At 42.6% G+C, this 22,331-nt stretch overlaps 5 protein-coding genes across 8 annotated transcripts; 3 read left to right on the top strand and 2 right to left on the bottom strand.

The window, feature by feature from the left end:
* Positions 1 to 393: 393 nt before the first annotated feature.
* Positions 394 to 2,935, bottom strand: LOC111592792 (acyl-protein thioesterase 1). Its single transcript, XM_023305199.2, is given in 7 exon segments — positions 394 to 618; positions 621 to 653; positions 1,672 to 1,689; positions 1,779 to 2,322; positions 2,378 to 2,409; positions 2,471 to 2,576; positions 2,809 to 2,935. Coding segments are annotated over 6 exon segments (753 nt in total). The 5' UTR covers positions 2,519 to 2,576; positions 2,809 to 2,935; the 3' UTR covers positions 394 to 540.
* A 127-nt stretch (positions 2,936 to 3,062) lies between these two features.
* Positions 3,063 to 4,514, bottom strand: LOC111592791 (PCI domain-containing protein 2 homolog). The gene has a single exon (XM_023305198.2). The coding sequence runs from the start codon at positions 4,326 to 4,328 to the stop codon at positions 3,138 to 3,140; it is 1,191 nt and encodes a 396-aa protein (XP_023160966.1). The 5' UTR covers positions 4,329 to 4,514; the 3' UTR covers positions 3,063 to 3,137.
* Positions 4,515 to 4,629: 115 nt separating this feature from the next.
* On the top strand, positions 4,630 to 6,517 carry LOC111592790 (aldo-keto reductase family 1 member B1). Its single transcript, XM_023305197.2, has 3 exons — positions 4,630 to 4,873; positions 5,441 to 5,583; positions 5,645 to 6,517. The coding sequence occupies exons 1-3, from the start codon at positions 4,805 to 4,807 to the stop codon at positions 6,396 to 6,398; spliced, it is 966 nt and encodes a 321-aa protein (XP_023160965.1). The 5' UTR covers positions 4,630 to 4,804; the 3' UTR covers positions 6,399 to 6,517.
* Positions 6,518 to 6,985: 468 nt separating this feature from the next.
* LOC111592768 (aldo-keto reductase family 1 member B1) lies at positions 6,986 to 10,901 on the top strand. 4 transcript variants are annotated; one of them, XR_002750991.2, is made up of 7 exons: positions 6,986 to 7,083; positions 7,137 to 7,227; positions 8,891 to 9,033; positions 9,101 to 9,584; positions 9,657 to 9,865; positions 10,290 to 10,466; positions 10,758 to 10,901. XR_002750991.2 is itself a non-coding variant. In XM_023305169.2 (6 exons), exons 1-6 carry the CDS (start codon positions 6,998 to 7,000, stop codon positions 10,801 to 10,803), a joined length of 1,059 nt encoding a protein of 352 aa, XP_023160937.2. In that variant the 5' UTR covers positions 6,986 to 6,997; the 3' UTR covers positions 10,804 to 10,901. The 4 variants fall into 4 exon arrangements, 2 of the variants coding, with proteins under 2 accessions (XP_023160937.2, XP_023160938.2); XM_023305169.2 differs by lacking the exon at positions 10,290 to 10,466; XR_002750992.2 differs by lacking the exons at positions 6,986 to 7,083; positions 7,137 to 7,227 and adding an exon at positions 7,868 to 8,110.
* A 431-nt stretch (positions 10,902 to 11,332) lies between these two features.
* LOC115483725 (mucin-5AC-like) lies at positions 11,333 to 22,186 on the top strand. Its single transcript, XM_030225908.1, has 14 exons — positions 11,333 to 11,835; positions 11,896 to 11,915; positions 12,963 to 13,135; positions 13,637 to 13,703; positions 13,857 to 14,029; positions 14,222 to 14,392; positions 15,170 to 15,298; positions 15,917 to 16,045; positions 16,679 to 16,747; positions 16,997 to 17,215; positions 17,705 to 17,773; positions 18,080 to 18,247; positions 18,377 to 19,378; positions 21,572 to 22,186. The coding sequence occupies exons 1-14, from the start codon at positions 11,333 to 11,335 to the stop codon at positions 22,115 to 22,117; spliced, it is 3,438 nt and encodes a 1,145-aa protein (XP_030081768.1). The 3' UTR covers positions 22,118 to 22,186.
* Positions 22,187 to 22,331: the final 145 nt, after the last annotated feature.

The following is a 22,331-nucleotide window of genomic DNA, read 5'->3' as shown; positions in this document are numbered from 1 at the left end:
TGTCATACATCAAATTAAGTCTTATCAAAAAATTGCTATAGCTCACAATCAGTGGCTCAACTTTCACTGTTTTAAGTTTTTTTTTTTTTTTTTTGGTTATTCAGCAAATTTATGTGCAACAAGTTTTGTATAAAAAAAATTATATTTAAATTTAGCGCCAGCATTTCGATTGAACATGCATAAGCCAGTGCGCTGTTATCGGGTATCGATTACTTGTTGTGCTATTGTGACTTGCTGTTAGAACGGAGACTTATTCAAATCAAGTCGACTTCATCAAATGAAAAAGTGGCGACGGCAATTCAGTATTTTATATATTTCATGTATGTTTCCCATTTCAAGTTTTAAGCACTTTTGCAAGTTATTCGTCACATAACTTTATTAGTTTAATTCGCTTTAGCGAATCTGCTTTACATCCAACCACCATGTGGAGACTTTCAATAGCTATTTAATATGCCTAAAGTCTACATAATACGTATGTACAAAATAATATCTAAAATACATCAAAAACTTCTCAGACGTCTGCACGGGCGCGTTTCTTGACTAGGGACTGTGGAAGGAACTGCAACTACAATTCTCATAGCCTATGCATATAGCTACTATGATATCTGGCAGCATTGCGCCTTTCTTGCCATGCTCTGGCCCTCCCAATGCGTCTGCAAATATATAGATGAGAGATGAATGAGTAAGGCGAAAAGCTCTATGTGATTAAAATAGAGAGTAGTGTTTGTAAATTGTAACGGTATTCAATTGGCGACTAAAGATCTTTATCATTAAAATCAAATGTAAAAAATAAAAGCATTATAAAACATGACCAAAATTGATTTATTTGACATATTCTAAAAATTAAAAGAAAAAGCAACGCACAAACTATTGTATAAAAAAAATTCAACTAAATTCAACTACAGATGATGTGTCTGTGATTCTTGCTGTATAAAATAGAAATAGAAATAAAAAAGAATATAAGCAAAATTGAATTTATGTTTAAAAAGAGTTAAATGTTAATCTTAAAAACATAAGTTTTATAACTCTTGAATCTGTAGAAATTTCTGAAAAAAGAATATAATCTAAGCAAACCTTGAATTTGAACTGAATCGAATTGAAATTAAATTTCAATATATTTTTTCAATTATTTTTAATAATTTTAATTTATTTAATCATTTTTATTTCAAATTATTTTGCTTTCTTTTTTAATTGGATTAAGTATCTTTTTATTGGTAGTTATCAATTTCATTTTTTTTTTGTTTTTTTTTTTTCGAATTCAACTGAATTTAAGAAACATAATTTCTCTCTTTCCTGGAAAAGAGAATTCATAGAAATACTCATTCGCTGATATATCTCGCTCTAATGTTCAGATTTACATGGTGTAGTTACGAAGCATATATATATATATATTGATTGTGTTTCTCTAACGTTTCGCAATTTGTCTAAAAAAATAAGAAAAAATCAACTAAAGCCCAATCAGATTGTGTGTGTTTCCAAGTTTTGGAGGCTTGCTTACTGCGGTTTGTTTTGGATTCAAATTGAGTTGAATTTTTAGATTTTAAATTTAAGATTTTAGTTTTAGTTATTGTTATTGCTGTATTTGTATTTTGCCTGGCTGGAATGCAGTAGACGAGCGAGGGAGAGACGCGCTAAGAGTGCTTAAAGTGCTTAATGGAAATTTTATTTTACCCATTTACTGATTATGTCCTGCAAGAGAGAAGAGCAGAGAGAGTGTAATGAAATTCTTTAACGATAAGATTCATCAATAAATTCAATCGTGCATTCAGCTTACTCACCTTCACATCGTTCATCTCCTCGTCAGAAGACGAGTGCGACAATCCGCTGTAGGTCTTGAAGGTGACATTCTTCATGAACGACTTCAGCAAACTTGCGCTCAGCTGTCCAAATTTGTATGGTACCACAGGATCGTAGTCCCCATGTGCCTGGAATATGGGTACTTCATCGCTGCTCACTTTGGCATCGGGAAATTGCTTGTGAAGTGGCAGCCAACAGGACAAAGCCACCACGCCAGCTAGTGGCTGATCGTAGGTCAGTGCCGAGTAGAGCGCCAAGGCACCTCCTTGTGAGAAACCCCCAAGTACAATGCGATTGGCTGGTATACCACTGTTAACCTCCTTCTGGATCATGCTATGAATATCATCACGAGCAGCTCGTATGCCCGGCTCATCCTCGGGCCCACCTATATCCAGAGTCTTCAAATCAAACCACGACGGCATACGGAAGCCAGCATTCAGAGACACAGGTTGTGTCGGAGCCGTTGGGCAGATAACCTTCATAAACGGCGGACGCAATGCAGCCAAAGCGCTGCTCCAGCCATGTCTACAATCAGACCAATTAAAAAATATAGTCCAAGGACTTGGTCGACAGTACTTACCCAGTGTCGCCCAAGCCGTGCATGAATATGAGCTGAATATACCGGTGACTGGAAATTAGTAACTAAATTGAAATCTTGCTTTGTCGCACTTACCGTTGCCGTCTGCTTCACCGTGGCCTCCACAATTACCGGGGCTGCCATGTCGAACGTTTAGCCTCTTTCGTTTTTCGATATTTCCTATAGGTAGGCACCAGGTACGCTATAAAAACAGCAATAACAACAATGACTACTTGTTAATTTCTATGTGTATACAATTTCAAATGCGTTTTAGTTATGTCATTTCAACAAAAAAAAACAAAGCAAATTACTAATATTGATTTTGCAATTGCAAGTGGATTCCATAGAGCCGGTGGAATTTTGCTAGGGAAATCCAATTAAATTGCACTACTTTATAAAGAGATGCTATAATTTATAATTTAACTAGCATTTACCAAAATTTGCAATTATCCTAATTAATTTTTATTATTTACTACAGCGCACCGAAAACTGTTTTCAGCTGAGCTATTAGAATATATACAGACTAATACGTATGCCTATGCGAATGTGTGAGTGTGTGTGCATGCGGTCTGACTATTGACGGTTGTGCGTATCGATAGACACGATACCTTAGTAACCCTGGCACATATCGGTACTCACTTTATTATCGTCATTCTTTTTAGATAGTTCACCAAAATTTAACTGGCGGGTTAATAACAAGGAACTTTTATTCATACAAATATTATTAAATATCTTCAGATCCTTTTATTGAAGTCTTATAAGTCTATGTTAAAATTAATGGCGGGAACGGATTTTGCTTGGAAACGACCAATTTGTTATGGGCATGCGATATGTAGCCTTTAATCTTTCCTTCGTAAATAAGATTTGCAATTATGCAATGCGTCTCATCCAAGGAAACATCAGTTACGCCTACAAACTGTAGTGCCGATAGAAAATCACCCATATCCAATTGATGTGTCCGCCTTATGGCGAACACTTTTTTAAATAGATTACGATAGACAATAAATTTCAGCTTCTCCACAAGCAAGTAGATCCCACTACGAATCAGCACCAGCTCCTGCTCATGGACGATCTCATCGAATTTCTTTACATTGCCGGCTTTCAGGGCGACCGCCAAATCGTGAAAGAGTAACAAATCATATCGTTCCAGCAGAGATTTGCGTGGCAGGTATCCAAGCAACATTTTGACCGGCACCAGATATATGAGAATTAATCGTTTGTTGCTCGTGAAGCGGTCTGGGCAGTTGGTGAATGCATATGATAGATCGTCCACAGCCATCCGATAGTTCGAATCAAACATGGCGCGCCGTCCTACAAAATATTTGTATGTTATTTGCTCCGGCAGAGGAAAGCTCTCCTTGAACGCGCAGTTATCGATTGCACGGATAAGCGGCTTGCACAGATGCAACTTATTTATTCGGAAATAGATCTTGAAAAGTTGATTCACCAGATTCATCATGCCTAGTCGTTTGGTTTCCTCCTCCGAAGCTCGTCCATCAGCTGCGCAAACGCGAAAACAAGCCATCATGCAGTCAGCGGCTTTCTCCAGTATGTGCCCCGGAGTAAAGCCTCGACAATGTTTTTCACATGCCTGTGCCAAGTAGCGCAGATCGAGACACACGCGGTACATGAGAGGGAGACACCAGTTCTCGTCCTTTAGCTGCTGCAATAGCTTCACTACAGCTGAACAGCTGGCAGCTTGGTGATTGTATGCATCCATGTAGTTGGGTGGCTCTTGGGCCAGATAATAGAGCACCTTCAGATGTGAGCCCACTACTTCGTCCAATGGTGACTTCAACATGCGCTCCACCAACTTCTCGGGCTGGGCGATGTACAAGTTGTGATTCTGAACGTGAACATCGCGAAGCGATAAAAGTGTGCCCAAATTGTCGCCATCATAATCCTCAGCAGCACGCAATACTCCGGAAAGATAATTATTTACTGTGCCGAACATATCTCTGAGATAAACAATAGATAATCCTCAAAATTATTTAAATGCGTTTTGTTGATATTTTTACAGATGGCCGGCAAACATAACAGAGATGTTACAAATGCATAATTAAAGCTATCGATATAATAACAACTATCGATTAAAGCCGGTGTGTGCACATATAGTTTTTATAGTTATATTTACTTAAAAATAACCGCATTTTAAAAGAAAAAATGTTTTCATTAGCAGGCCGCAGCAAGCAGCAAGCATTTTATCAAATAATTGTGAAGGTCAATATAGTAAAAGCTGCTTTGGTTGCCAAAAAGTTTCTAAATTTGAAGACTATAAGTACGTATGCTTGCTTGTATTTTTATAAGCTGTCAATTTTATTCGTTTGTAGCAAAATTAATAGGGTTTTTCTCCTTGCGTTTACTTTCGGTAAATGGGACACAAACGCGCTTCTAAATAATAATTCAATATCTTTAGTTCCTCAAATAGAAATGTCCACACCGAATTTCCTTTTGAGCAATGGCAAAAATATGCCTATGGTCGGCTTGGGAACATGGCGTGTAAGTATTATCCATCGAAATTATTGAATAATCACAAAATAGCGGCAAAACACACGAGGCAGTGCACGACGCAGCCTGTGCAGTTCTCAATGTCAATATGAGAGAGAGCTTTGAAAAGCGCTGCAATTGCAAACGAGGCACTACAACAATAGCCATATATGCATATATGTATATGTACATATTTATGGATGTTGAAATATGCATACGGGCATGCTCATACTGAATAAGTATTATTTATGCGTTATGGATGTAACCCTTTCAAGCAATAATTATGCTAAAATTAAAATTTGTATATGAGTGTGGCCAGTTCTGTAAACTGCTTTGCATACTAATTTAAAATATAGACTTTTAACCGAAATCTGTGCATCTGTACATTCGACAGAACAGTTTAGAGTAAAATAAATGAACTATGTTGTGAAAGCGAATAAAGGTGAACGGCCATCTGGCTCTCACTTATGAATATCAATGGTTGTCTTTCGCACTTTACAAATCCCAGAGGGAGAGAGAGACAATATGTTGTAGTATTTATTCTAATGAGTGTTCTTTTTTCGATTCGATTGTTTTTAGAGCCCTCCTGAGGTGATCACAGAAGCAGTGAAGGATGCTATTGATATTGGTTATCGGCACTTTGACTGCGCTCACATTTACGGAAATGAGGCACAAATTGGCGCTGCGATCGCCGAAAAGCTTAAAGAAGGCGCCGTAACACGGTAAACAACAATTATGAATTTAATAATATAAGATTATATGAATTTAATTAATCCTGCGCAGTGACCAACTATTCATAACAAGTAAACTTTGGAATACCCACCATAGACCAGATCTAGTGCGAAATGCTTGTGCTACAAGCATACGCAATCTAGGCGTTGACTATCTGGATCTTTATCTCATGCATTGGCCAATGGCATATAAATCCGGCGACATTCTTTATCCCACTTGTCCGGACACGGGCAAGGCAGTATTTGAGGGCATCGATTACGTGGACACATGGAAGGCCATGGAGAATCTGGTCGATTGTGGCCTGTGCCATGCCATTGGCGTCTCCAACTTCAATGAGCAGCAAATAAATCGACTGTTGAGCGTTGCCAAATTGAAACCAGTGGTGCTACAGATTGAATGTCATCCGTATCTACGGCAAAAGTCCTTGATCACACTCTGCTATGACAATGCTATTGCTGTTACTGCATACAGCTCTCTAGGGTCGGCGCACACCCCATACGAAAAGCCAGGTGCATATCCTCTGTTAAAACATCCTGTGATTCTGGAAATTGCTGCCAAATACGAGCGTACACCGGCTCAGGTGCTACTGCGCTATCAGACACAATCAGGCATTATTGTAATACCACGTTCCATTAGCAAGCATCATATGTACGAGAACTTTAAGAAGATATGGGACTTTGGTTTGGACAACGATGATCTTCAGGCTATTGACGATCTTGATTGCAATGGGCGTTTCATGACCATGAAAGCGGCATACGGGCATCCCTATCACCCTTTTGAGCAAGAAGCGCCAAAGCAAATGTAAAGACACAACAGCAAGGTGTTATTTGGATACAAGAAATCATTCGTGTACCTGATGTCTTATGTCAAATTAATATACTGAAATATGGGAATCACTAAATTAGGCTATTAAGGTTTTTGTTAAATAATGACGATATTTTAAAAAATATAATTCAGTTGCAATGGATTTGAATATTTTAAGAAATATAATTCAGTTACAATAGAAATGAACTCTTTTGGCTTTCTAAGATTCTGCTTTTCTGTTAAAAATCTTCAAATAAAAATATATTTGTCCTGAGCCATTCAAAATGGGGATTCGGCGTATAATGATTTTTTTCAAAATATATTTAACAGGCAGACCAAATAAAGTATAAAGTCCAGAGAGCTTGCTTATGTGCGCGTGTGTATGTATGTGTCGTATGCATGTATGTATGAACGTTGCTTATAACGATTGCACAGAGATTAGGGTATCTTCCCTATTGTTTTTATATATATAATTGTATTATATATAAGACAATAGATCTGAGTAATCCTTGAAACGTTTCAAATTGCTCATTCGGAAAAATAAAAGCAATGAAAAATTAATTATTTTATAAGTTATAACTTATTCAATTTATTTTGTGAATGATGTTCTTAAGATATCCCATTCGATTAATTCAAAACGAAATTAAGACCGCAATCAGGATCCGTATAATCACAAGAAAACTCACGTAATCTTAATTCTATTAACTGTAAATAATGATTATAAATAATTCTCAATCAGATGCCGGGCGGAAATAAAATATGCATCAAAGGCGATTCTAGCTGATGGAAATGAAATGCCTGTTATAGGACTTGGAACTTTTTCGGTAAAAGTATGTATGTGTATGTGTGTATACCTATTGCAAAATAACAAATCTATATATCTCTTATACACAATATACCATCAACGCTTTGAAAATGGGAAATCAGGCTATATTGGTTTTGTTAAAATGTATGTAATAAGCAGAAAGAGCATGACAACAAATCGAATCGGTTTAGTCCTGTCCATCTGTCTATCTGTCCGTATGTGGTAACTGGTCAGAACTCGCATATCGAGATGCAGTTCTTAAATATTCTATACAATTTTGCTTTTTTTATATTTTGCATACCGGCTTCTAATGTCCTCAAATTCATTCAATTTAAGTTAATTTGGAAATAATAGAATAAGCAGATCATATGCTAAAAATTTCATTAGTCCGTTAAGTCTCATAGAAGTAATTCATTATTTCGAGTACTGTTTTTCTTCTTTCGTTTTTTTAGCACACAAATATTTAAAATCGTAGATTGGGCTGCGGTCAAGGTAACTTCTAATCGGTTAGTCAATAAATGCGAAATGCGAGACTCGCAAAAATAACAGCCTTATTCAAGTTTACATTTTTAGTCGATACCTATCGATATTTTGTAATGATCGCACAAAGGGCATCGATGCGTATTTAAATGCATGCGTCAAGCTTTTCGAAAGCTCAACAAAGCTTTAGCTAGTCGCTGGCCAACGAGCATATATAAAAGTAGCAAACAGCTGTGTGTTCTTGCTCAGTGTTATTTTTACCATAACTATATTGAGAGTAATACAAATAGTTGTATATAAATAAATATATTCGCACAATCCTTTTATAAATTCATTAAGGAACAACAATTACAATGGCTAGCACAGTGCCAACCGTTAAGCTAAACAGTGGCCACAATATTCCCCTACTTGGTCTTGGAACCTGGAATGTAAGTTGAGTACAGTTATAGTTCAATTCCCTTAAGAATGCAAATGCAACAACAACCATTTCTATCATGGGACTCAGCACTGCCCACGACTTCCTCCATTTTATTATTTGCGTTGCGAAAATTAGAAAGAGAAAGAAAGAAGAGAGCTTGCTGCTGATAATTAGCCGGGAGCGGCATCTGCCGGCTGCAATATATACATGTGTGTGCGAGCGTGTGAGTGCGAGTATGTGTGGATGTGGGTTTACACGCGAATTACAAAGGCGATAACAGTCGATAATGAGACCTCCAGCAATGTTCTATTACTGACATCTATGTGAACTGAGTTATGTACACACTCTTACACCAAGGTGACCTCTTGTCGCATTAAATAACAAATGGAAAGTTTTCAAATATGCGATGTCACGTACTGATAAATTATGTTGTACAACTGAAGTGTACTTATAAATAAGACGCCGCGTAGGAAACCAAAACTGATAAATGTGCTTATCTATACGTTTGGTTAAGTTCTCATCTGTACTATAATGTTTGCCTAGAGGTCATATGGCCTAAAAAGCAAATTTAAATGTTAATTGTACTTTTGACTTTAAATTAATCTTAAATGTAGTTTTTTAATAAACTGTAAAATGAATATATTTACTGATAAGGCATAGACATCTTCAGTTTCGTTCTCCCAGGAAAGTCATAAATTGTAAACTTAATCTTGTAGATTAATTAGCAAATCCCCTTTATCCTTGAGCCCATTGGCCATACTCAAATGTGAAACTTTTCTGTCGATTTTAGAGTCCTCCTGGCCAAGTGGTGGAGGCTGTTAAAACTGCCATTGATGTTGGATATAGGCACATTGATTGCGCCTTTGTCTATCAAAATGAAGCTGAAGTCGGGGCTGCAATCGAGGCCAAGATCAAGGAAAGTGCAGTTAAGCGGTGCGTAAGCCATCCATTTATTAGAGGAGTTATATTCAAACAATCCTATCCCAATGATATCTTACAGCGAGGATCTGTTTATTACAAGCAAGTTGTGGAACACTTTTCATCGTCCAGAGACGGTGAAAGCTGCTTGTGAGCATACCTTGGAACTGTTGAAGCTGAAATATCTGGATCTATACTTGATCCACTGGCCCATGGGCTATAAGGAGGGTTGTGAACTGTTTCCAGTTGATGAAAATGGAAAAACCCTGTTCTCGCCGGACGATTACGTAGATACGTGGAAGGCTATGGAGCAGCTAGTGGAGGAGGGTCTAGTCAAGTCAATTGGCGTTTCCAATTTCAACAAACATCAAATCGAACGCGTTTTGGCTGTTGCCAAAATTCCACCAGCTACCAATCAGATCGAATGTCATCCGTATTTGACACAGAAGAAACTTTCTGAATTTTGCAAACAGAATAACATTGTCATTACGGCGTACAGCCCATTGGGCAGCCCGAATCGCCCGTGGGCCAAGGAAGGTGATCCTGTTATATTAGAGGAGAAAAAGGTATGAACTTGTTAGATAACTAAACTAAAGAACAAACTGAGCAACCAAATCTGATCCAAAATCTGCTTCTAGATTAAAGAAATTGCCGCTGCCAAAAACAAGACGCCCGGACAAATTTTGATACGTTATCAGATTCAGAGGAATAACATTGTCATACCAAAGTCGGTGACTAAGGAGCGTATCGAGTCGAACTTCAAAGTCTTCGATTTCACTCTAACTCCCGAGGAGATCGAAATAATTGAAAGTTTCGAATGCAATGGACGGCTGGTACCGCTGATTAAGTAAGTATTCTACATCTCCAATAGCAAAGGCCAATCAAATTTGATGAAGGGCTCTGACGTGCTCGAATCTGACTATAGAATGGTCCTAGCGTGGGTGGGCTCTAAAAAACTGTATTTTAAAAGTGTAGAAAAACAGGTCCTAAAGATTCGTATCTAAAAGTACTGTTGCTCATCTCTGAATCACTTTTAAAAATTCTTAAAATTGATATTGCCCGAAAAATGAATTTTTACACTTTTGAATAAACATATTTCAAAGAAATTGTTAGAGCAATAATATTTTTAGATTCGCATACAGCACGTCAAATTCACTCTTAGGTCGTTTGATCTATATTTACTTTTTTAAGTCTTATACATCTTTCTTAGTTTATTTATTTATATTTATTCCTATTTTAATGTTTGTCGTTTATCTGAATTGAAAATTTAGTGAAGCTGGCGATCATATGCATTATCCATTTCGCGATGAATATTAAATCAAAATGCAAAGAACTTTGTCTACATTTAGAAACAAGAGACATCTGAAATATGAATAATCAAATAACCAAATAGTTAAATAAATATTTCTGGCTAAAGCTAACAACTGGGCAATTCGAGAGGCACATACGTATGTTTAAACCCTTTTCTATGGCCTATTCGTTTTTGTTTATTTTCTCCATATTTTTTTAATTTTTTTTACCAGATGGTAACCCGCTTTTGTTGTACTCCAATCTTTTTCTGTATATTTTAGTTTGTTTGGACTCCTATTAATTACACTATTGCAAATGTATACACGAGTTTCCTATACTAACAACAGCGTATATAATTTTCCCGTAGCTTTTTAGCAGTGTTAATGTTGTGCTACTTTTCGTATATTTCATTTATTGCCTACTAATATTTTTATGTGATTATTTTGCAGTCAACATGGTCATCCACACCATCCATTTGAGAAGGATGAATTCTAAAAGGGATTGAGATGTTAGCTGTCCGACTTCTACAGCTCTTAAGCCTTTCTATAATTATACATAAAATAAAAAATTAATAAATATGAATATGGCATAATTATGAGCACTCTTAATTTGTTGGCAAATCAAATAAATAAGGCTTTGTCTTGGCAACACGCTCTTCATACGCCAATAATTTGGCAATTGCAGCACGTTTGACGTCTTGGATAAAATACACATTTAATTTGCGTACACCTAAAACAGTCTGAAAGTCTGAAAATTTATTTAATCTAAGCTCTAAGCAAATATTTTGCACAAGTGTTCATTTCTTTACTATCTAAAGTCGAAACTTCAGTATTAAGAAGTTCTTTTTTCGGAACAATAGAAGTGCCAAATGTTTTGGCACAATGCAAAATTTGGTTAACTGCACAAAAGCAAATAGCTAAATTATGGAAAAGACAACAAGCTTGATTCTTTAGCTAAGGTATAAAAGCAGCCCGACCGCCGCAAAGGCCAACAGATGAAGTTGAGGCCAAGCTAGTGGTAGACAATGCGTATATTTTATATTGCCCTTTTGGGCGCCTGCGTGGCACTCGCATACGGTGCTCATATCCATACGGAGACGGCAGTGAGCACCGAAGCAGTGAAGCCACAGTCACCTGCTGCTAACGGTCCGTGTTGTGAAAGTGTGCGACAAACTCTGCTAGAGATTCGGAAAGATATTCGCTTGTGGCTCCTGGATAGACTATTCGGTAAACTGATTGTGGAAAACGATAAACGTGCGAACTGTTCAAATAATCAAATAACATCGACGGCGGATGGTTCAAATGTTGTACAAAATACAATTCAATTTGATTCGATTATCGACGAGATTAGAAGTACTATTCCGCATAATCATCGAACTGCGGAACGGAATGATGCGACTACCACCATCTCAGAGGAAATTATCTCATCAGATCCCGTCGTGAACGTAATTTCCGCAGAAAACAATACCGGAAATGATCAATCTGGATCCACTTCGACAGCGACTACGATCACCTCTAATGTTACGAAGTCAGTCGATCCCGTGGTGAAAGTGGTTTCCGGAAACAGTCAACCTGGATCCTCTTCGACAACGACTACAACCACCACCAAGATAACGAAGCCAGAAGTCGATCCCGTGGCGAAAGTGGTTTCCGGAAACAGTCAATCTGGATCCTCTTCGACTACGACTACAACCACCTCTAATATTACAAAGTCAGCAGTCGAGCCCGTGGTTTCCGGAAACAGTCAATCAGGATCCTCTTCGACTACGACTACAACCACCACCAAGATAACGAAGCCAGAAGTCGATCCCGTGGCGAAAGTGGTTTCCGGAAACAGTCAATCTGGATCCTCTTCGACTACGACTACAACCACCTCTAAGGTTACGAAGTCAGCAGTGGAGCCCGTGGTTTCCGGTAACAGTCAATCAGGATCCTCTTCGACTACGACTACAACCACCACCAAGATAACGAAGCCAGAAGTCGATCCCGTGGCGAAAGTGGTTTCCGGTAACAGTCAATCTGGATCCTCTTCGACAACGACTACAACCACCACCAAGATAACGAAGCCAGCAGTCGATCCCGTGGTGAAAGTGGTTTCCGGAAACAGTCAACCTGGATCCTCTTCGACAACGACTACAACCACCACCAAGATAACGAAGCCAGCAGTCGATCCCGTGGTGAAAGTGGTTTCCGGAAACAGTCAATCAGGATCCTCTTCGACTACGACTACAACCACCACCAAGATAACGAAGCCAGAAGTCGATCCCGTGGCGAAAGTGGTTTCCGGAAACAGTCAATCTGGATCCTCTTCGACTACGACTACAACCACCTCTAATATTACAAAGTCAGCAGTCGAGCCCGTGGTTTCCGGAAATAGTCAATCTGGATCCTCTTCAACAACTACTACAACCACCTCTAAGGTTACGAAGTCAGCAGTGGAGCCCGTGGTTTCCGGTAACAGTCAATCTGGATCCTCTTCGACAACGACTACAACCACCACCAAGATAACGAAGCCAGCAGTCGATCCCGTGGTGAAAGTGGTTTCCGGAAACAGTCAATCTGGATCCTCTTCAACAACTACTACAACCACCTCTAAGGTTACGAAGTCAGCAGTGGAGCCCGTGGTTTCCGGTAACAGTCAATCTGGATCCTCTTCGACTACGACTACAACCACCTCTAAGGTTACGAAGTCAGCAGATGAGCCCGTGGTGAAAGTGGTTTCCGGAAACAGTCAATCTGGATCCTCTTCGACTACGACTACAACCACCTCTAAGGTTACGAAGTCAGCAGATGAGCCCGTGGTGAAAGTGGTTTCCGGAAACAGTCAATCTGGATCCTCTTCGACTACGACTACAACCACCTCTAATATTACAAAGTCAGCAGTCGAGCCCGTGGTTTCCGGAAATAGTCAATCTGGATCCTCTTCAACAACTACTACAACCACCTCTAAGGTTACGAAGTCAGCAGTGGAGCCCGTGGTTTCCGGTAACAGTCAATCTGGATCCTCTTCGACAACGACTACAACCACCACCAAGATAACGAAGCCAGCAGTCGATCCCGTGGTGAAAGTGGTTTCCGGAAACAGTCAATCTGGATCCTCTTCAACAACTACTACAACCACCTCTAAGGTTACGAAGTCAGCAGTGGAGCCCGTGGTTTCCGGTAACAGTCAATCTGGATCCTCTTCGACTACGACTACAACCACCACCAAGATAACGAAGCCAGCAGTCGATCCCGTGGTGAAAGTGGTTTCTGGAAACAGTCAATCTGGATCCTCTTCGACTACGACTACAACCACCACCAAGATAACGAAGCCAGCAGTCGATCCCGTGGTGAAAGTGGTTTCCGGTAACAGTCAATCTGGATCCTCTTCGACTACGACTACAACCACCACCAAGATAACGAAGCCAGCAGTCGATCCCGTGGTGAAAGTGGTTTCCGGAAACAGTCAACCTGGATCCTCTTCGACAACGACTACAACCACCTCTAATATTACAAAGTCAGCAGTCGAGCCCGTGGTTTCCGGAAATAGTCAATCTGGATCCTCTTCGACTACGACTACAACCACCTCTAAGGTTACGAAGTCAGCAGATGAGCCCGTGGTGAAAGTGGTTTCCGGAAACAGTCAATCTGGATCCTCTTCGACTACGACTACAACCACCTCTAAGGTTACGAAGTCAGCAGATGAGCCCGTGGTGAAAGTGGTTTCCGGAAACAGTCAATCTGGATCCTCTTCAACAACTACTACAACCACCTCTAAGGTTACGAAGTCAGCAGTGGAGCCCGTGGTTTCCGGTAACAGTCAATCTGGATCCTCTTCGACAACGACTACAACCACCACCAAGATAACGAAGCCAGCAGTCGATCCCGTGGTGAAAGTGGTTTCTGGAAACAGTCAATCTGGATCCTCTTCGACTACGACTACAACCACCACCAAGATAACGAAGCCAGAAGTCGATCCCGTGGTGAAAGTGGTTTCCGGAAACAGTCAATCTGGATCCTCTTCGACTACGACTACAACCACCTCTAAGGTTACGAAGTCAGCAGATGAGCCCGTGGTGAAAGTGGTTTCCGGAAACAGTCAATCTGGATCCTCTTCGACAACGACTACAACCACCTCTAATATTACAAAGTCAGCAGTCGAGCCCGTGGTTTCCGGAAACAGTCAATCTGGATCCTCTTCGACAACGACTACAACCACCACCAAGATAACGAAGCCAGCAGTCGATCCCGTGGTGAAAGTGGTTTCCGGAAACAGTGAATCTGGATCCTCTTCGACTACGACTACAACCACCTCTAAGGTTACGAAGCCAGCAGATGAGCCCGTGGTGAAAGTGGTTTCCGGAAACAGTCAATCTGGATCCTCTTCGACAACGACTACAACCACCACCAAGATAACGAAGCCAGCAGTCGATCCCGTGGTGAAAGTGGTTTCCGGAAACAGTCAATCTGGATCCTCTTCAACAACGACTACAACCACCACCAAGGTAACGAAGCCAGCAGTCGATCCCGTGGTGAAAGTGGTTTCCGGAAACAGTGAATCTGGATCCTCTTCGACTACGACTACAACCACCTCTAAGGTTACGAAGCCAGCAGATGAGCCCGTGGTGAAAGTGGTTTCCGGAAACAGTCAATCTGGATCCTCTTCTTCTACAACGACTACAACCACCACCAAGATAACGCAGCCAGCAGTCGATCCCGTGTTGAAAGTGGTTTCCGGAAACAGTCAATCTGGATCCTCTTCGACAACGACTACAACCACCACCAAGATAACGAAGCCAGCAGTCGATCCCGTGGTGAAAGTGGTTTCCGGAAACAGTGAATCTGGATCCTCTTCGACTACGACTACAACCACCTCTAAGGTTACGAAGCCAGCAGATGAGCCCGTGGTGAAAGTGGTTTCCGGAAACAGTCAATCTGGATCCTCTTCTTCTACAACGACTACAACCACCACCAAGATAACGCAGCCAGCAGTCGATCCCGTGTTGAAAGTGGTTTCCGGAAACAGTCAATCTGGATCCTCTTCGACTACGACTACAACCACCACCAAGATAACGAAGCCAGCAGTCGATCCCGTGGTGAAAGTGGTTTCCGGAAACAGTGAATCTGGATCCTCTTCGACTACGACTACAACCACCTCTAAGGTTACGAAGCCAGCAGATGAGCCCGTGGTGAAAGTGGTTTCCGGAAACAGTCAATCTGGATCCTCTTCGACAACGACTACAACCACCTCTAAGGTTACGAAGTCAGCAGTCGATCCCGTGGTGAAAGTGGTTTCCGGAAACAGTCAATCTGGATCCTCTACGACAACGACTACAACCACCACCAAGATAACGAAGCCAGCAGTCGATCTCGTGGTGAAAGTGGTTTCCGGAAACAGTCAATCTGGATCCTCTTCGACAACGACTACAACCACCACCAAGATAACGAAGCCAGCAGTCGATCCCGTGGTGAAAGTGGTTTCCGGAAACAGTCAATCTGGATCCTCTTCAACAACGACTACAACCACCACCAAGGTAACGAAGCCAGCAGTCGATCCCGTGGTGAAAGTGGTTTCCGGAAACAGTGAATCTGGATCCTCTTCGACTACGACTACAACCACCTCTAAGGTTACGAAGCCAGCAGATGAGCCCGTGGTGAAAGTGGTTTCCGGAAACAGTCAATCTGGATCCTCTTCTTCTACAACGACTACAACCACCACCAAGATAACGCAGCCAGCAGTCGATCCCGTGTTGAAAGTGGTTTCCGGAAACAGTCAATCTGGATCCTCTTCGACAACGACTACAACCACCACCAAGGTAACGAAGCCAGCAGTCGATCCCGTGGTGAAAGTGGTTTCCGGAAACAGTCAATCTGGATCCTCTTCAACAACGACTACAACCACCACCAAGGTAACGAAGCCAGCAGTCGATCCCGTGGTGAAAGTGGTTTCCGGAAACAGTGAATCTGGATCCTCTTCGACTACGACTACAACCACCTCTAAGGTTACGAAGCCAGCAGATGAGCCCGTGGTGAAAGTGGTTTCCGGAAACAGTCAATCTGGATCCTCTTCGACAACGACTACAACCACCTCTAAGGTTACGAAGTCAGCAGTCGATCCCGTGGTGAAAGTGGTTTCCGGAAACAGTGAATCTGGATCCTCTTCGACTACGACTACAACCACCTCTAAGGTAACGAAGCCAGCAGTCGATCCCGTGGTGAAAGTGGTTTCCGGAAACAGTGAATCTGGATCCTCTTCGACTACGACTACAACCACCTCTAAGGTTACGAAGTCAGCAGTCGATCCCGTGGTGAAAGTGGTTTCCGGAAACAGTCAATCTGGATCCTCTTCGACAACGACTACAACCACCTCTAAGGTTACGAAGTCAGCAGTCGATCCCGTGGTGAAAGTGGTTTCCGGAAACAGTGAATCTGGATCCTCTTCGACTACGACTACAACCACCTCTAAGGTTACGAAGTCAGCAGTCGATCCCGTGGTGAAAGTGATTTCCGGAAACGGTCAATCTGGATCCTCTTCTTCTACAACGACTACAACCACCTCTAAGGTTACGAAGTCAGCAGATGAGCCCGTGGTGAAAGTGGTTTCCGGAAACAGTCAATCTGGATCCTCTTCAACAACGACTACAACCACCACCAAGATAACGAAGCCAGCAGTCGATCCCGTGGTGAAAGTGGTTTCCGGAAACAGTCAATCTGGATCCTCTTCGACGACGACTACAACCACCTCTAAGGTTACGAAGTCAGCAGTCGATCCCGTGGTGAAAGTGGTTTCCGGAAACAGTCAATCTGGATCCTCTTCGACTACGACTACAACCACCTCTAAGGTTACGAAGTCAGCAGTCGATCCCGTGGTGAAAGTGGTTTCCGGAAACAGTGAATCTGGATCCTCTTCGACAACGACTACAACCACCTCTAAGGTTACGAAGTCAGCAGATGAGCCCGTGGTGAAAGTGGTTTCCGGAAACAGTCAATCTGGATCCTCTTCGACTACGACTACGACCACCTCTAAGGTTACGAAGCCAGCAGTAGATCCCATGGTGAAAGTGGTTTCCGGAAACAGTCAATCTGGATCCTCTTCAACAACGACTACAACCACCTCTAAGGTTACGAAGTCAGCAGATGAGCCCGTGGTGAAAGTGGTTTCCGGAAACAGTCAATCTGGATCCTCTTCAACAACGACTACAACCACCACCAAGATAACGAAGCCAGCAGTCGATCCCGTGGTGAAAGTGGTTTCCGGAAACAGTGAATCTGGATCCTCTTCAACTACGACTACAACCACCTCTAAGGTTACGAAGTCAGCAGTCGATCCCGTGGTGAAAGTGGTTTCCGGAAACAGTCAATCTGGATCCTCTCCGACAACGACTACAACCACCTCTAAGGTTACGAAGTCAGCAGTCGATCCCGTGGTGAAAGTGGTTTCCGGAAACAGTGAATCTGGATCCTCTTCGACTACGACTACAACCACCTCTAAGGTTACGAAGTCAGCAGTCGATCCCGTGGTGAAAGTGGTTTCCGGAAACGGTCAATCTGGATCCTCTTCTTCTACAACGACTACAACCACCTCTAAGGTTACGAAGTCAGCAGATGAGCCCGTGGTGAAAGTGGTTTCCGGAAACAGTCAATCTGGATCCTCTTCAACAACGACTACAACCACCTCTAAGGTTACGAAGTCAGCAGTCGATCCCGTGGTGAAAGTGGTTTCCGGAAACAGTCAATCTGGATCCTCTTCGACGACGACTACAACCACCTCTAAGGTTACGAAGTCAGCAGTCGATCCCGTGGTGAAAGTGGTTTCCGGAAACAGTCAATCTGGATCCTCTTCTTCTACAACGACTACAACCACCTCTAAGGTTACGAAGTCAGCAGTGGATCCCGTGGTGAAAGTGGTTTCCGGAAACAGTCAATCTGGATCCTCCTCTTCTACAACGACAACAACCACCTCTAAGGTTACGAAGTCAGCAGTCGATCCCGTGGTGAAAGTGGTTTCCGGAAACAGTCAATCTGGATCCTCCTCTTCTACAACGACAACAACCACCTCTAAGGTTACGAAGTCAGCAGTCGATCCCGTGGTGAAAGTGGCTTCCGGAAACAGTCAATCTGGATCCTCTTCAACAACGACTACAACCACCACCAAGATAACGAAGCCAGCAGTGGATCCCATGGTGAAAGTGGTTTCCGGAAACAGTCAATCTGGATCCTCTTCAACAACGACTACAACCACCTCTAAGGTTACGAAGCCAGCAGATGAGCCCGTGGTGAAAGTGGTTTCCGGAAACAGTCAATCTGGATCCTCTTCAACAACGACTACAACCACCTCTAAGGTTACGAAGCCAGCAGATGAGCCCGTGGTGAAAGTGGTTTCCGGAAACAGTCAATCTGGATCCTCTTCGACAACGACTACAACCACCTCTAAGGTTACGAAGTCAGCAGTGGATCCCGTGGTGAAAGTGGTTTCCGGAAACAGTCAATCTGGATCCTCTTCGACAACGACTACAACCACCTCTAAGGTTACGAAGTCAGCAGTGGATCCCGTGGTGAAAGTGGTTTCCGGAAACAGTCAATCTGGATCCTCCTCTTCGACAACGACTACAACCACCTCTAAGGTTACGAAGCCAGCAGTAGATCCCGTGGTGAAAGTGGTTTCCGGAAACAGTCAATCTGGATCCTCCTCTTCGACTACGACTACAACCACCTCTAAGGTTACGAAGCCAGCAGTCGATCCCGTGGTGAAAGTGGTTTCCGGAAACAGTCAATCTGGATCCTCTTCGACTACGACTACAACCACCTCTAAGGTTACGAAGTCAGCAGATGAGCCCGTGGTGAAAGTGGTTTCCGGAAACAGTCAATCTGGATCCTCTTCAACAACGACTACAACCACCACTAAAGTTACGAAGTCAGCAGTCGATCCCGTGGTGAAAGTTGTTTCCGGAAACAGTCAATCTGGATCCTCCTCTTCGACTACGACTACAACCACCTCTAAGGTTACGAAGCCAGCAGTAGATCCCGTGGTGAAAGTGGTTTCCGGAAACAGTCAATCTGGATCCTCCTCTTCTACAACGACAACAACCACCTCTAAGGTTACGAAGCCAGCAGTCGATCCCGTGGTGAAAGTGGTTTCCGGAAACAGTCAATCTGGATCCTCTTCGACTACGACTACAACCACCTCTAAGGTTACGAAGTCAGCAGATGAGCCCGTGGTGAAAGTGGTTTCCGGAAACAGTCAATCTGGATCCTCCTCTTCTACAACGACAACGACAACCTCTAAGGTTACGAAGCCAGCAGTCGATCCCGTGGTGAAAGTGGTTTCCGGAAACAGTCAATCTGGATCCTCTTCGACTACGACTACAACCACCACCAAGATAACGAAGCCAGCAGTCGATCCCGTGGTGAAAGTGGTTTCCGGAAACAGTCAATCTGGATCCTCTTCTTCTACAACGACTACAACCACCACTAAAGTTACGAAGTCAGCAGTCGATCCCGTGGTGAAAGTGGTTTCCGGAAACAGTCAATCTGGATCCTCCTCTTCGACTACGACTACAACCACCTCTAAGGTTACGAAGCCAGCAGTAGATCCCGTGGTGAAAGTGGTTTCCGGAAACAGTCAATCTGGATCCTCTTCTTCTACAACGACTACAACCACCACTAAAGTTACGAAGTCAGCAGTCGATCCCGTGGTGAAAGTGGTTTCCGGAAACAGTCAATCTGGATCCTCCTCTTCGACTACGACTACAACCACCTCTAAGGTTACGAAGTCAGCAGTCGATCCCGTGGTGAAAGTGGTTTCCGGAAACAGTCAATCTGGATCCTCTTCTTCCACAACGACTACAACCACCACTAAAGTTACGAAGTCAGCAGTCGATCCCGTGGTGAAAGTGGTTTCCGGAAACAGTCAATCTGGATCCTCCTCTTCGACTACGACTACAACCACCTCTAAGGTTACGAAGCCAGCAGTAGATCCCGTGGTGAAAGTGGTTTCCGGAAACAGTCAATCTGGATCCTCCTCTTCGACTACGACTACAACCACCTCTAAGGTTACGAAGCCAGCAGTCGATCCCGTGGTGAAAGTGGTTTCCGGAAACAGTCAATCTGGATCCTCTTCGACTACGACTACAACCACCACCAAGATAACGAAGCCAGCAGTCGATCCCGTGGTGAAAGTGGTTTCCGGAAACAGTCAATCTGGATCCTCTTCTTCTACAACGACTACAACCACCACTAAAGTTACGAAGTCAGCAGTCGATCCCGTGGTGAAAGTGGTTTCCGGAAACAGTCAATCTGGATCCTCCTCTTCTACAACGACAACAACCACCTCTAAGGTTACGAAGCCAGCAGTCGATCCCGTGGTAAAAGTGGTTTCCGGAAACAGTCAGTCTGGATCCTCTTCGACTACGACTACAACCACCACCAAGATAACGAAGTCAGCAATCGATCCCGTGGTGAAAGTGGTTTCCGGAAACAGTCAGTCTGGATCCTCTTCGACTACGACTACAACCACCTCTAAGGTTACGAAGTCAGCAGATGAGCCCGTGGTGAAAGTTGTTTCCGGAAACAGTCAATCTGGATCCTCTTCTACAACGACAACAACCACCTCTAAGGTTACGAAGCCAGCAGTCGATCCCGTGGTGAAAGTGGTTTCCGGAAACAGTCAATCTGGATCCTCTTCGACTACGACTACAACCACCTCTAAGGTTACGAAGTCAGCAGATGAGCCCGTGGTTAAAGTGGTTTCCGGAAACAGTCAATCTGGATCCTCTTCAACAACGACTACAACCACCACCAAGATAACGAAGTCAGCAATCGATCCCGTGGTGAAAGTGGTTTCCGGAAACAGTCAATCTGGATCCTCTTCGACTACGACTACAACCACCTCTAAGGTTACGAAGTCAGCAGATGAGCCCGTGGTGAAAGTGGTTTCCGGAAACAGTCAATCTGGATCCTCTTCGACTACGACTACAACCACCTCTAAGGTTACGAAGTCAGCAGATGAGCCCGTGGTGAAAGTGGTTTCCGGAAACAGTCAATCTGGATCCTCTTCGACTACGACTACAACCACCACCAAGATAACGAAGTCAGCAATCGATCCCGTGGTGAAAGTGGTTTCCGGAAACAGTCAATCTGGATCCTCTTCGACTACGACTACAACCACCTCTAAGGTTACGAAGTCAGCAGATGAGCCCGTGGTGAAAGTGGTTTCCGGAAACAGTCAATCTGGATCCTCTTCGACTACGACTACAACCACCTCTAAGGTTACGAAGTCAGCAGATGAGCCCGTGGTGAAAGTGGTTTCCGGAAACAGTCAATCTGGATCCTCTTCGACAACGACTACGACGAGCTCTGAACAAGCTAACTCATCAGTTAGTCCAGTCGTTACAGTAGTTTCTGGAGAGACTAAAACGGTTAACAGCCAATCTGGATCTACGACAATAGTTGACAGTGGCGCTAGGAGTGAAACGGACATTTCAAAGTCTGGTTCATCAAATAGCCACCGTTTTGGCTCAAACGATTATTTAAATCAACAAATCGTTCCGGGTGTTATTGGAAAGGTTATTAAAAGGGGTCAAGAAACCATTTTATCAAATGTTGCAGATGGCGTTCAACCAGGAAATGCACAGATTCAAGCTAGAAAGTTTGCGATAAATAGGAGACAGGCTAATGGATATGTTAATGGAGGTGACGCACGTTACGGCGTTGGACACTATCCCTACTGGTGGGGAACTCAGGCACAATGGCTAGGAGCCAGACCGTCATGGGATTATTATGGAAGTGGATGGGGTACCAACGTTTGGAATGGTCAATATATTAACTAACAGCTTGTTAGCGTATTAAAAATGACTATGTTGGGAGCTCTGTACTTAAAAGTTTATAAAATATATATGCAAACCAATATATTTGCGAATTTTATTTCCAAAATAATTTAGTATAAGGTTTCAAAATCCTGGATATTTTTTGGAACTACTTCTTATTTATGTAGACTTAGGTGGCTCATTTAAAATTTCTTTAAAAAAAAACTAACTAAATTAA

The sequence above is a fragment of the Drosophila hydei genome, unplaced genomic scaffold, assembly GCF_003285905.1.
Source record: "Drosophila hydei strain 15085-1641.00,03,60 unplaced genomic scaffold, DhydRS2 tig00000001-arrow-pilon, whole genome shotgun sequence".
NCBI lineage: Eukaryota > Metazoa > Arthropoda > Insecta > Diptera > Drosophilidae > Drosophila > Drosophila hydei.
Note: the sequence above shows the minus strand (reverse complement) of the source record. Positions and strands in the feature narration are given on the sequence as shown.

What these genes read in the sequence shown, in the direction of transcription:
- LOC111592791 (XM_023305198.2), bottom strand. Translation starts at nt 4,328, where the DNA reads ATGTTCGGCACAGTAAATAATTATCTTTCCGGAGTATTGCGTGCTGCT.
- LOC111592790 (XM_023305197.2), top strand. Translation starts at nt 4,805, where the DNA reads ATGTCCACACCGAATTTCCTTTTGAGCAATGGCAAAAATATGCCTATG. An exon ending in TCGGCTTGGGAACATGGCGT is followed by an intron (nt 4,874 to 5,440) that starts GTAAGTATTATC and finishes GATTGTTTTTAG; the next exon opens with AGCCCTCCTGAGGTGATCAC. An exon ending in AAAGAAGGCGCCGTAACACG is followed by an intron (nt 5,584 to 5,644) that starts GTAAACAACAAT and finishes AATCCTGCGCAG; the next exon opens with TGACCAACTATTCATAACAA.
- LOC111592768 (XM_023305169.2), top strand. Translation starts at nt 6,998, where the DNA reads ATGATGTTCTTAAGATATCCCATTCGATTAATTCAAAACGAAATTAAG. An exon ending in TTATATTAGAGGAGAAAAAG is followed by an intron (nt 9,585 to 9,656) that starts GTATGAACTTGT and finishes ATCTGCTTCTAG; the next exon opens with ATTAAAGAAATTGCCGCTGC. An exon ending in CGGCTGGTACCGCTGATTAA is followed by an intron (nt 9,866 to 10,757) that starts GTAAGTATTCTA and finishes ATTATTTTGCAG; the next exon opens with TCAACATGGTCATCCACACC.
- LOC115483725 (XM_030225908.1), top strand. Translation starts at nt 11,333, where the DNA reads ATGCGTATATTTTATATTGCCCTTTTGGGCGCCTGCGTGGCACTCGCA. An exon ending in ATCACCTCTAATGTTACGAA is followed by an intron (nt 11,836 to 11,895) that starts GTCAGTCGATCC and finishes ATCCTCTTCGAC; the next exon opens with AACGACTACAACCACCACCA. An exon ending in AACGACTACAACCACCACCA is followed by an intron (nt 11,916 to 12,962) that starts AGATAACGAAGC and finishes CTGGATCCTCTT; the next exon opens with CGACTACGACTACAACCACC.